The sequence below is a fragment of the Hippichthys cyanospilos genome, chromosome 1 (genome assembly GCF_059441005.1).
Source record: "Hippichthys cyanospilos isolate Australia breed blue-spotted pipefish chromosome 1, RoL_Hcya_1.0, whole genome shotgun sequence".
In the NCBI taxonomy this organism is placed as follows: Eukaryota; Metazoa; Chordata; class Actinopteri; order Syngnathiformes; family Syngnathidae; genus Hippichthys; species Hippichthys cyanospilos.
In genome coordinates this window covers 6,711,988-6,725,445 of record NC_142369.1, presented here as the reverse complement: position 1 = coordinate 6,725,445, position 13,458 = coordinate 6,711,988, and the positions used below count along the sequence as shown (strand labels likewise).

The 13,458-nt window shown below is 42.3% G+C and overlaps 1 protein-coding gene across 9 annotated transcripts in view; it reads left to right on the top strand.

Moving 5' to 3' along the window:
• Nucleotides 1-13,458, top strand: part of ank2b (ankyrin 2b, neuronal) — a 43,904-nt gene that overhangs the window by 27,128 nt on the left and 3,318 nt on the right. For 3 of the 9 annotated variants that reach the window (XM_088408598.1, XM_088408590.1, XM_088408564.1), the window contains 20 exons: nt 711-809; nt 1,118-1,190; nt 2,983-3,124; nt 3,243-3,324; nt 3,411-3,514; nt 4,902-4,940; nt 5,277-5,501; nt 5,653-5,751; nt 5,927-6,081; nt 6,153-6,364; nt 6,893-7,097; nt 7,170-7,266; nt 7,348-7,576; nt 7,651-7,776; nt 7,851-7,973; nt 8,128-8,154; nt 8,253-8,274; nt 8,713-12,759; nt 13,019-13,093; nt 13,177-13,308. In XM_088408598.1, coding sequence (XP_088264724.1) covers nt 711-809; nt 1,118-1,190; nt 2,983-3,124; nt 3,243-3,324; nt 3,411-3,514; nt 4,902-4,940; nt 5,277-5,501; nt 5,653-5,751; nt 5,927-6,081; nt 6,153-6,364; nt 6,893-7,097; nt 7,170-7,266; nt 7,348-7,576; nt 7,651-7,776; nt 7,851-7,973; nt 8,128-8,154; nt 8,253-8,274; nt 8,713-12,759; nt 13,019-13,093; nt 13,177-13,308 — 6,313 coding nt within the window. The remainder of the gene's footprint in view (nt 1-710; nt 810-1,117; nt 1,191-2,982; nt 3,125-3,242; nt 3,325-3,410; nt 3,515-4,901; nt 4,941-5,276; nt 5,502-5,652; nt 5,752-5,926; nt 6,082-6,152; nt 6,365-6,892; nt 7,098-7,169; nt 7,267-7,347; nt 7,577-7,650; nt 7,777-7,850; nt 7,974-8,127; nt 8,155-8,252; nt 8,275-8,712; nt 12,760-13,018; nt 13,094-13,176; nt 13,309-13,458) is intronic. The other 6 variants (XM_088408582.1, XM_088408616.1, XM_088408607.1 and 3 more) reach the window with 6 other exon arrangements.

Below are 13,458 nucleotides of genomic sequence, written 5' to 3'. Positions count from 1 at the left end.
CTTTTGCAGTCGTAGTTGCTACTAGCTAGCTTTTCTCCACTTCCGTTTTTCTTGCATTTTTACCAGGATGATAACACCACCATTAAAATCATATTCAATCACTATTTAAGGATGCTAAGAAATAGCTAATCAGTTAGCTTTCATTATATGATACGGCACAAGTCACCAGTGTTAGTGGAAGCCACTAGCTCTGTGGTGCTTTCAAATGTAGCTGTACATTTCAAACTCAGAGGATTTTTTTTTTAATCTATGCATTGAACATTAATTTTTGCAAATATCTAAGCTGATATATATCAAAATGAATAGTGAGGGTGAAATTACTTGGGTATTTTAATTACAAGTTTACAATACCTCATAAAATTAAAAGACTTCTGTCTTACAATTCTCGTGGTTGTTATGGCAATGAATTACAATAAACAATGGGGTAGCAGTTGAGGTCTGCACTTTTTTTTTTGAGGAAAAAAGCACTCTCCTTACTATTCAAAACTCAATTAATTAAAAAAAAAAGGACACTGTCTCCATGTGTCATTCTGTCTTGAAAAGCAAAATGGAGAAACTCATGATGATTCTTTACTCATGTATCAATTGAAGCAAAAATCATCGTCATTTAAACCCTTTAAAATCGCAAATTGTTTTGAATTAAAAATAAATGAATAGACCCAAATATCTGAATTGAATTAACTTTTTTGGGTGGGGTCTTTTTTGGCCAGAATGGGAACACGGCTCTTGGTATTGCTCGCCGGCTGGGCTACATCTCCGTTGTGGACACGCTAAAGGTGGTCACAGAGGAGATCACCACCACCACAACGGTAAATTGCACCATCCAGTTGCATTTCTGATTATATCCTCCTGTGATCCAACCTATTCATTTGTGTCCACCACAGTGGACATTGGTTTTTGGTCTTTATCTTTTGACTCATTCAAGCAACCGTATTTAGTTCTAATGTGCTCAGGAGAGGACATACTGGCCTTTCTAATGATGTCTCATTTTTGGGTCGAATGCACTTAACTGCCAGGACAAAATGGACTCAACAGTAAACATAAATGACTAGGTTGGGATTCAATAAGAAATGTTTCTAATGAGATTTTGAATATTAAAAAATAAATCCACCACTAGACGGTGACAGAGAAACACAAGCTGAATGTGCCAGAAACTATGACGGAAGTACTGGACGTCTCAGATGAAGAAGGTAAGTCTTTATTTACATGTTCTCCCGTTATAAGAACATCATAAGTCCACAACAGCATCTCCTGTACATTGTGCACTATTTTGACCATTTTGGGTCATTTTCTTCTCAAGCATTTTTGCAGTATTTTAGTTAAGCGATGCCACACTCCTGGTAGTGCAGTGCTTCTCAAATAGAGGGGCTGGCCCCCCTGGGGGGGCGCAGATGATCCCAGGAAAAAGGCTTTGTCTTTGTCATGTGGAATGTATTTGCAGTAAAGTAATAATTTTCAACATTTTCTTTTAGTTTCAGGCACTTTGGTGCACTTGCTTCTTTTTTTTTCCGTTTTAGACTAAGCTATAACCCGTATAAACACGATAAAAATGCCATATTTTCCACACTATAAGGCGCACCGGATTATAAGGCGCACCCTCAATTAATGACATATTTTAAAACTTTTTCAATCACAATATAGTAATAACAATAATACAGTAACTCAAATAATAACTCTAAACTCTCAATAGCATAATAACGCAATGTCAATATGAGCAACCTTGTTCAACTGTAAACACACAAAAGAAACAGGTAAAACTTACTTTATCACTTCATTCCCCATCTACAGTCGAACCTCTATATAGTGAACCTCTACAAAGTGAATCTCTCTTCATAGTGAACGAATCTTTACGGTCCCTTGCAAAACAGCTATATTTGACGTGTATGTAAAACCTCCTCATAGTGAAACTCCACATAGTGAATAATCTCTTCATAGTGATGCTATTAGTCAGTCCCTTGACAGCATCTACCTCTATATTGTGAATATCTGAACTTATCGAAAATTGTGAAGTTGTAAAATTGGGCGCACTGTCGGGATTTCCTCCCTGCCTAGCCGCTCTCGCGCGCCGCGACTTTCTCTTGCATTTTCACTTCGTCCGCCGTCCACTGCGCACGCGTTTCTCCGCTGGTCATCCCTCCGAAAATTCTAAGATGTCGGAATCTGCCGTGAAAAGTATGGATGATTATTGTCATTAACTATTGTTGAATAATAATAAAGATATTTGTTCAATGTAAAATGTTTTTACATTAGTTTTACCGCATTAGATTTTAGTGTTTAAACAACTTAAGTTGTTTAATATACATTTATTTACATATTTATTTTTAAAAAAACGTATATAAAATTATTTACATATTTATTAAAAAATTATTCACATATTTCATCAATGAATTCTGAACATTTTAGAAAAACCTCTATAAAGTGAATCTCTCTTCATAGTGAACTTCTCTCCTCGGACCCTTGAAGTTCAGTATGTAGAGGTTCGACTGTACCAATCTCAATCTCAATATTGATCCATATATAAGGCTCACCTGATTATAAGGCGCACCATAAGTTTTTAAAAAAAAATAAGGCTTTTAGGTGCGCCTTATAGTGCGGAAAGTACGGTAATTAACAGTTGTTGAACGTTGCTTTAAATTGCGTTTTTCTGTTGTTAATGTTAAATAGGATACATGTGTAGGTATACTTAAACAATTTTCATCAATTATTATCTTATTTATATTCAGTGCATCGACTGGGGGGGGGGGCGGTGCGAAAACTTTTCTCTTTTCTATGGGGGGCCTGGCAAAATATAGTAGTAGTGTGATAACTGAGTGATCCTGCCCTTTTGAACTTTGACATGTTGTCACCATCATGGTGGAATTTCAGCTTCCGAGTGTCTCCTTTCTGTCCTTCCCGGTTGATGTGAAATGCCTTTGATCATGTGGATTAGTCAAAATAATCGGCAAATGTTAAATAGTTTATTTTTCCTCTGCCGCTAACAAGGCGATGACACCATAACGGGCGACGGAGGAGAGTATTTCAGGGCTGAGGACCTCAGGGAACTTGGAGATGATTCGCTGCCAGGACAGTATCTGGATAACATGAACTACCTCTGCTTCAGCAACGAGGGAGCGCACACTGGCAGGTGAAGCGAATTTACGAGGCGATAAAAGCCGAGCACTTATGGGACCGACATCTCCCGCGACTCGGACTCGCTCTTCTTTAATGTCCGGTTTAAGTTTTTGTAATTATTTCCCACGCAGTTCAGACAGGTCTTTCGCCCCCACGCGTCAAGGCTACTATCACAAACTGGAAGGCATGATGGATGAAATGTTTACTTCTCAGGTACGTACGGTGCCCACAGATTGAGTTGCGGTTTCTAAACTTGAGGTTGTGGGCCGGTTCTTGTTATGGTTTTCCTTTCATCCCAGACCTCGTCGCTTCCAAGGGAAAATGAGCGAGACTCATATCGGCTGAGTTGGGGCGCAGAAAATCTGGACAACATAGCTTTAACCTCCAGTCCACTGCACTCTGGGTATGTACTGTATTGTCGCCTGAAGAGTTTTTATGTTTTGGACAAAAAAGGGATGTGGCCACCTTCCTTTAAAACCTTAACTCACAGGTCAAGTACACCATTAAACTTTGCTTTCCTGTTGATATCGATAACGCAAATATGAATCTCAAATTTTCATTTTCATCGCACCTTAGAAGGATTAGGAGATTTGACCCTCACTCCTTCACTCAGTAGGTTTAAACAAGCAAATTTTAATTTGAATCAAATTTGATGTACTTGTTAATGGTGGTCCTAAATCTAACATTTTCGGTTAATCGCAGCAAGGGTTTTAGGCCTGAGCCTGCTGAGTTTTTACTGTTTTTGGCCACCTTCCTTCAAACCCTCACATCTCAGAAACTACTCGGCCAATCTTAACAAAACTCATGTATTTGAAAATGTAATTAACAAGGATTACACATCTGCTCTTTGAAGATTGGACATGTTTATGTTACTTGACCTTTGACCAAATATTTTACCATTAGATCGCTTAAAAAGGCACCAGAAATGATTCCCCAATCTTCTCAATAATTGCTGATTCCGAGTTGTTGCTGAATTCAATGTCCAGCAATTATTTTGTGAAAATTGACACAGTAATTCCTGACAAATAGAGGCTCAAATAAATGTGGCCACGCCCCTTTTTGGGCCAGTTCGCAAAGTTCGGCGGGTCACAGCTCCCAAACCCTTGCTCCAATTGATCTAAAGTTTGAAATGTATTTTTGCACAGTCTTTTCCAACAAGTACACCAACTTTGGTGTACTTAACTTAAGATTTTAAAGTTCGCCGGAAGATAGCTATGTCCCTTTTTACCAAAAATGTAAAAATTCGCCAGGCTGTAGCTCCCAAACCCCAGTTTTCGAAAAATTTGAGTGGTATTTTTGCATCATTCCTATCAACAAGTATACCAAATTTAATGGTGTACTTAACCTGAGTTTTAAGGACTCAAAGGAAGGCGACCATGCCGCTTGTTGACAACAATGTCAAAATTTGCCAGGCTATTTCTCCCTTACCCGTACTTGGATTAAAAAGTTGAGATTTTTTTTTCTATTTAGGCCATAACTATTATAAAACTCATAAGGTTTCTTTAAAATCCAAATTAGCATTTTTTTTTTGGGGGGGGGGCATGGAATGACTCTCGGGTACCATTTTAGGGCATAAGAGAAAGCAAAATTATACACAGATGTGCGTTTTTTTATGGTGACAAGTTTGTTTCATAGAAAGCTTGAAGAGTAGGTGAGTACAGCGTTTGTCAATGTTGTCAAGAGATAACTGCTCTTCTCTAATGTCACATCAAGCGGAGCTTAATCGATTCTGATGTGCTCCTTCTCTCTCTGGGTTCCACTTTGGCTGGAATTCTGTCTGATGTTTTTAGCCGTTCCTCTCCATGCCGTGATCATACGGACCACAGCAGGTGATCTTCGATGCCTTCTTTCAGCCATTTTTCTTTTTTTTTTTCCTTCATCTTCTACTTTCTTTGTCATCCACGTACTTTTCCCTCATGTTGACTGTGTATCGTTGTGGTTGTCATGTTCATTGTTCGTTCAATATTCACGTGGGCAAGATTATCAAATGTAAAATTCATTTTATGCCTGCTGTGATGTCAACACAAGAATCACAATATGGACAAACCTCCGCGGGTAACCTCCACATTCACACAACCTATAGAATGGCCCAGAACCTTATGTAAAGCCAAATTAGTCAATGAGATCCAATATGTACGAAAGCATCAGCTTGTTTTTTTCATCAGCTTCCTGGTTAGCTTCATGGTGGACGCAAGAGGCGGATCCATGCGTGGCTGTCGCCACAGCGGCCTGCGCATCATCATCCCGCCCGGCAAGTGCGGCGCTCCCACACGGGTGACCTGCAGGCTGGTGAAAAGACACCGCCTGGCCAGCATGCCCCCCATTGTTGAAGGCGAGGGTCCAGCCAGCAGGTTTATTGAGGTTGCACCCTTCGGAGGACAGCTTCTTGGGTGAGGAAGCTGATTTTTTTTTTCCTCTTACCTTTCACTTTCTCCTGTCCGATGTTAGTTGTCAGAAATTGGATCCGACGTTGCATCCGCGACCAAATGTGTGCGTTTCTTTTCTCACTTAATGCTGCGTAATGGAACGTCAATGGCACAGTAAGCTCCACCTTCCCAGTGCCCCACCACCTCTCAATGAGGGTGAGAGTTTGGTGAGCAGAATCCTCCAACTTGGCCCGCCGGGGACAAATTTCCTGGGGTAGGCTGCGAAAAAGATATGATGTTCGCACAGAAAAAAAATATTTTTGGCTTTTTCTATGTTTCCATTTTTAGGGATTCAAGGAATCTTCATCTAAAAGCTTTCTTGTGATTTGTAGCTGTAGATTGATCTTATCTGGCATTCATTTCTAAAAGTTTGCTGTTCCTCCATCCAGTCCTGTAATTGTGGAGGTGCCCCACTTTGCCGCTCTGCGCGGGGGTGAACGGGAGCTTGTAATCCTGAGGAGTGAGACGGGAGAGAGCTGGAAAGAGCATCACTGTGAGCACACCCAAGAAGAACTCAACCAGATCCTCAACAATATGGAAGAAGGTCAGGTTCTGAATGTGCTCCTAAAACTGATGCGACAGCCAGTCCAACGTTTCTGTTTTACCTTCCTCCAGAGCTGGACTCTCAGGAGGTGCTCCAGAAGAAGCGCATTTGTCGCATCATCACCAGGGATCTCCCACAATATTTTGCGGTGGTTTCACGAATTAGGCAAGACAGTATCCTGATTGGCCCTGAAGGAGGCGTTCTGAACAGCACGGTTGTACCCCAAGTCCAAGCAGTTTTTCCTGAAGGGGCCCTCACCAAAAGGATCAGGGTGGGTCTTCAGGTAAGTCCCATTGGTTTGGAGCTTCTCATGAGTATGAAATATCACTCAGTGGTTGAAAATGTGTTTTACACTAACTTGCAGAACATATGGGTCAACTCAATTTTTGAGTTTTTCCTTCCCCTTCTGGGAGCTTTAACAGGGGATGCTGTTGTGTACCTTACACCGAAAAGATGTCTCTGTATGACTTCTTTTTTCGAAAGAAAACTGTGAAGCCCTTTGAGACTTTGGTGATTTAGGGCTATACAAATAAAATTTGATTGATTGATTGATAGATATGGGTCTAAGTGGCTTCCACTATGCTTTCCAGAATGTTTGGGCATTTCAGATGAGAACAAAGTAAAAAAAAAAAAATTATAATGATAATAATAAATACAATACATAATCTAATAACTAAATTTTGTCTTCTATTCTAGTGCTTTATTTGTCAATGAATCAACGTCAAGAAGAAACTTGCCTTCTGTATAAATACCTAGATCATTACTCTAATATTTACAGCAAAAAAATGAACGCAAGTGTCTCTTTTACAAGGCCCAGCCAGTAAGTTTGGAGATCGTCAGGAGGGTTCTCGGAAACAAGTCCAGCTTCAGCCCCATCGTCACTCTGGAACCCCGCCGAAGGAAGTTTCATAAACCTATAACTGTAACCATCCCGGTCCCAAAAGGCAACTCTGACCCGGTACCCCACAGTTTGGGACGGGACACACCAACCTTACGACTGCTCTGCAGTATCACAGGCAAGATCAGACTCATTGCCACAGATAGACGGTCGGCGTTTTATGCTCAGTCTGTTTAAATTTGTTTTACAGGTGGAACAACACCAGCCCAGTGGGAGGACATAACAGGAACCACTCCCTTAACATTTGTCAGTGACCGTGTGTCCTTCACTACCAATGTTTCTGCGAGGTGACAAATGAATCGATATTTAATGTGATCCTGAAATATTGAAGGTATATATGACCATAAAATTTGTTTCATTCTGTTCAGGTTTTGGCTAATAGACTGCCGGCAAATCCAGGAATCGGTTAACTTCTCCTCTCAAGTGTACCGGGAGATCATATGTGTGCCTTACATGGCTAGGTTTGTCATCTTCGCCAAAACTCACGACCCCATCGAGGGCCACCTGCGCTGCTTCTGCATGACCGATGACAAGGTTGACAAAACGCTGGAGCAGCAAGAGAACTTCACCGAGGTGGCTCGCAGTCGAGACGTGGAGGTTAGTTTCAGATAGCTGTACTTTTTTTTTTTTTGCATGTTTCCACCTCTGATGACTACCTTGACATTTTTCAGGTTCTAGAAGGAAAGCCCATCTATGCAGATTGCTGCGGAAACTTTGTTCCCCTCACCAAAAGTGGCCAGCATCATCTTTTCAGCTTTTATGCCTTCAAGGAGAACCGACTCACACTTTTCATCAAAGTAAGTTTTTTTTTCTTTATTTGCTCATTCAGATACATGCAGAACATTGAAGGTGTTCCCGTGGTTGTTTCCAGATCAGAGACAACACCCAGGAGCTGTGCGGCCGCCTGTGTTTTCTAAAGGAACCCCGAAGTTACAGGTCACTGGCCCATAACGCCATATGCAACTTAAACATCACCCTGCCATCGTACTGCAAGGTGAGGCAGTTCTTAGTCCTGAAAGCTATTTCAGTTCTTTTGTTGATTTGTATTGATTTGTTTGATTTCAGGAGCAAAAGCCTTACAGTCGCTGAAAAAAAAAATGCAATTTTTGTCTCTTTCCCTCTTCCTGCTTCGCTGCTTTGGGAAAAAGGAGTCTGATTCGGATCAAGATGACGAGGTAAGGACAGATAGTTCTTTTCCATCAGTATTGCATCAGTGCCGGTGTATGAAATAGTGATTATTGATCCATTTTCTACGTATATATTTTTCTCCCAGATCAACACAACGCAAGAGAGATGTAAGCCATTTTTTTCAGTTGGGTTGAAGAAACGATGACAGCAAAAACCATAGCATGCACACATACGTGAATTTCACTTGCTTCTTTTACTGCTGCCTACACCTGCATCTTGTGCAAATGAAACACATGCTCTCATGTATGAAAGTGCTTTTACAAACTTTTAAATCCAACTTTCCTTTTGTCAGAATACCTCTCATTGCCCTTGCATGCTGGCATCTACAGCTTTCATCTTTGTATGCTTTTGTGGCTGTTGTTGTTTATTTGGTCTTGAAAGGGTTTGTGCGCATTCCACAAAGATCAGATGTTAAATGAAAGTAAATAATGTATACTGCCTATCTCTGACACCTTTTGCCCTGACCACAATCTCAAATGTTTGTCTCCTTTCATTTGAATTTTTCATTATTTTTACTCCTTACTTGTTCATCCATCACACGAAAGATGAAGAAACGGCAACTTCAGTCCCAAAATCCAAGCTGATTCGTGAACCAGACCTCCTCTCAGATGTGTCGGAGATGAAACAAGATTTGATCAAAATGACAGTCATTTTGACAGCCGATCCCTCAAAAAAATCCCCGTCTTTGGAGGGGTGCAGTTCTGAAAAAGAGGCACAAGATGTTTCAAGGGTGCCATTAGAAACAATGGAGAAGGACCTGGAGAAAGTCAAAGAGGACCTGGAAAAAGTTAGCAAAATACTAAGAAGCGGAACATATGAAGAAGCGACCGAAGAAACAGTTACAGCAAGTAGGGAGGCTGAGGAGTGGGTCCTCGTCTCTGACAGTGAGATTGAGGAGGCCCAAATGAAAGCAGCTTTTCAAAAACCAGAGCCTGCCTTGTGTGCACTTAAGGCTAACAAAGGGACTCCCAGAACAAAATCCGCAAAAGACAGTAGCAGTCCTAAAGAATATCTCCTTGATGCACCCAAAAGAAAATCAACCACTTCAACTAAAGGTCAAACACGTCCCGGGGCTGAAGAGAAGAACCAGCAACAAGCTAACAACTCTACGGTCACTGATACATCACAATCTGTGTCCCCGCTTGTGGAAGAGACTCCCATTGGCTCAATAAAAGACAAAGTCAAAGCCTTGCAACAGAAAGTAGAGGCTGAACAAATAGGAAAAGGAATCAAGTCTCCTCAGTTACCTGCAAGTGCCAAACTGCCTCCAAAAGTCAAAGAATCCCATCCACATAGAACAACACCTGCAGATGAATCAGAAAAGCAAGAGGATAGCATGTCAGTTAAAAAGTTGATGCAAGTGTTTCAAAAAGAGTCCTCACAGAGAGAATCTGGATTGTATAAATCCAAAACATCGAGGTTGCCAAGACCGGATGAAACCCCAAAGTCCGAAAACCAATTGACAAAATTTGCAGGCAAAGGACGAGAAATATCTCTCGATTCTAAGATTTGTCCACCCAGCAAGGCGGAAAAAAAGAATAGCGCCGAGTCAGAGGTGACCAAAACAAGAGACAATGAGGGGAACTCCCAAGATGAAGTTGCCCCTGCAGACTCCACAAGTGGCAGTTCTGGAACTCCACATCTGAGTTCTGAGGACAGTTACAAACACGAGGGTCTGGCCACCCCTGAAACAAGTCCTGAAAGCCTTTGTCTTTCACCCAAAGATGAGCAAACGCATCAAGTAATGACAAAAACCACTACGGTGTTTGAAAAAGGAAGTAAAGGCTTAGAAAAGACGGGAACACCAAGTCAAAGACTCGACCCTGGCGATCAACTGTCTACTGATTTGCCCTTGGGTGTATCTTTCAGCGAGACTGCAGATGACTGCACACCAAGTGAGTCCACATCTGATTCAAGAAGCAGGCCTGGATGTTTTAAAACTGACGCCACACAACAAAACATTTTAAATACTGTTGAGCAACTTACTGATGGCAGCAGTCATGAATTACAGCTATCCTTGCCTTTAGCGCCTTCAGAAACTTCTAAATCCTTTTATAAGTGCCATGGAAGCTTGGAGTTGGCTCTAAAGCAAGATAGCGATCCTCTTAGCCCATTAGCAGATGACTCTTTGACAATAAGCCACAGAGACTCGCTTGAAGGTAGTCCTGTTATTGATGAAAACTCCTCCATTAAGTCCCCAGATTCCATTGAACCCAGCCCTACCAAGGAATCCCCTCCTCATGACTCCTTAGAGAGTAGCCCTGTTGACCAGCACAGTCATCCATCATTCCCATTCATGGTAGATCACCCAAGTCAATCTGTAATCCATCCAGAGTCCTCTAATGAAGCATCGATCAAAGATGCATTGCATGGTAGGCATTTCCGAGACCTCGAAGCTAGTGCCGACGATGACAGTTGTGAGCAGACATCACAGATGACGAGTTCTGGTAAGAGTCCTCTCTCCCCCGACACCCCTAGCTCTGATGAGGTAAGTTACGACTTAAATCCCAAACATCCTGACCATTCATCCCTCTCTTTCCAATTCAAACCTGCAGTCATCTACGAAGACCCAGAGGAAGATGATACGTCAGACAGCAGTGACGCTCACAAAAGAGTTACAGCTAGAAAGAAATCGGTTGATGAGAAGGAAGGGGGCTTAGAGTTCCCAAGGGACACACAATCTAAATTTGGGGTGAAAAGTCTTAAAGAGGAGACAGGCTTAGCTATCCTCTCTGACCCCCATATTAAAGTTCCCTCTTCTTTTTCAGCAGGTATGCATGACGGATCCCAAGCAAAAGGCATCCACATCAAAACAGCTAGTTTCACTCAAGAGGAAGCCTACACAGACTGTTCCAAACTCAATCTAAAAACAGTACCGCAGCCAACAGTTCCGCCACCCGTTGCTGCTTGTGCCAGCAGACCTGCCAAAACAGCTGTAACATTAAACTCGGAAAATAAAACCGATGAACAAAAAGAGGATAGTTTACGGAAGTCAAGAGAAAATGTGCCAGAGTTAGATGTTGCCACCCTTCCAACCTATACACCAGCTAGTAACGTAACCGATGAAGTCAAAGAAGTTCGACTTGATGCATTGCACCAAACAAAGGAAACATTTAAACCAGAGTTCTGTATCTATGACGATACAGAAGAGGATGAACTTGGACATCCCAGAACTGAGTCCAAAGGTGTCACTGCAAAGGTGGATGCAGCATACTCGTGGTCAACCATGCTGGATCAAGACGGCGCTTTTGAAGCTCGTCTCCAAGTCGAGGAAGAGAAGGTACTCAATCTGGTGGTCGACTCGCAGTCTCTGCCGGGAACACCAGATACCACACCGGGTAAAACACCAACTGAGGAGAGCACACCGACAAGTGAACCCAACCCTTTTCTCTTTCAAGAAGGGAAACTTTTTGAAATGACTCGAAGCGGTGCTATTGATATGACCAAAAGGAGCTGCGAGGAAGATGCGGCCGGCATTGCCTTTTTCCAAATTGGTGAACACCCGCTCGAGGGGTCCGTGTTAGAAAAGAGCAGGCAAGAATGCAAGGCGCCTGCAACCCAGCAGGAAGTTGGCCTCAATCTAAAACTCGAGGTCAAGGTTAAGGAACAGTGCCACGAAACCGTAAACTCACAGCTCCAGGTGGCAACTGAGGTTGATCAGGCAGCTTCCAAATTAAAAATCCCCAAAATGGGCCTTTCAGCTTCAGCCAAACCATCTGCCAAAGATCAATCAGATCACGAAGGCTTAGCGGCTAAAACGGATTGCACTAGAAGTAGAGAACCCTCCGATTTAGATTCAAACTCCACTGATCAAATGATTATGAATGTAGAGACGGCAGAATCCACTGTTACTAGATCTATATATTCCGAGCAGGGAAGAGAGTCATCCGATTCCTCTCCCGATGAGTCAAAGTCAGTGATACAGACCCCCAATTCGACTGAGGCGCCCCAGAACAGCAAATCTGATACCGTTCCCCTCAAAAGCCAATCTAAGCCATCTCATCAAGTTATAGATAAAACAGCTCCTGCCACTCCATCAAAATCGCGAATTCCTATTAAATCTAAGTCTCTCAAACCTGATTCTTTGGTCAAATCAGCCGAAGACAAAAAACACAGAGGTCCTACAAACAGGGATGCGCGGAGAAAGTCTGAAGGCACTTGTGTGGATGTCAAGACCAAGACGTCCATCAAGAGATTATCTGAGGGAGTTTCAACCAAAACAGCTACGAATACAGCAGACTCTAAACCAAAAGCCTTCCAATCAAGATTGCCCATTAAAGGTAGAGCTGGCCCATCTTCTCCATCGTCAACAACGTGTAAAGAAAAAAACAAGCCACGCAAGCATTCTGCCGAATCTTTCGAAGAGATCAGTGACGAGGCTGCAAAGCTTGTGAAGAGGCTGTCCGAGGCCAAGAAAGAAGACGACGGCGACGATTCTGAGGACGAGAGCAGTCTTATTGATCCGTCGGTAATCGAAAGGGACGCTTTTGCCGATATGTCCTCTGGGAATGTCGTTTCCATTAGGCAGCGACGCAGCAACACCGTTGAGACACGGGTGCAGCAAATCTCGGGCAGTCGAGCTCAAATTCAAGGTATGCCACCCGTTACCTTGATATCTCAACATGTGCCTTTCACGCAGATGAATGGGAAATAAAGTACAAATACTTTGTAGATTATTTTAAGTTCTTCTGTACTTCATTTGAGGTTTAATTTCACACCACCCCTTTCATACCGCCGATCTCTCTCTTCTGTGTGAAAGGCACTGAGATCATTGTAGTGCCTCTTTCCATCCCCCATAAACTTTTCTGACCTATTCAATTGAAGAAATATGTCCGGTTCTGTTCATGATAGATACAGAACCTGGAGTGAAGAGCAAAAATCAAACTTTGTCATTGATAGCTGACCACCTCGGCTTCAGCTGGGAAGGTGAGTGCGGGCTACTTCTAACCATCTCCTCTATGTCTTCATCACACAATGCTAATTGCTGAATTTTATTTCATTTGGCTCAGAGCTGGCTCGAGAACTGGACTTCAGTGAGGAGAGGATAACCTTGATAAAGAGTGAAAACCCCGATTCTTTGCGAGACCAAAGTTACGCCCTTTTGGAGCTGTGGACCGAGGGAAAGGGAATAGATGACAGAGGTTTGTACAGTTGTCAAAAGCCTTTTGATAAAAATGTGTTTTTAAAAATGGAGAAGGCTTTTTTCAAGTTGAGTAGTCCAGAGTTTATTTAGAGGTCATTCAAAGAAGAAGGTTCAATCCTGTCTGAGCCTCATCTTGGTTCTTCCAAAC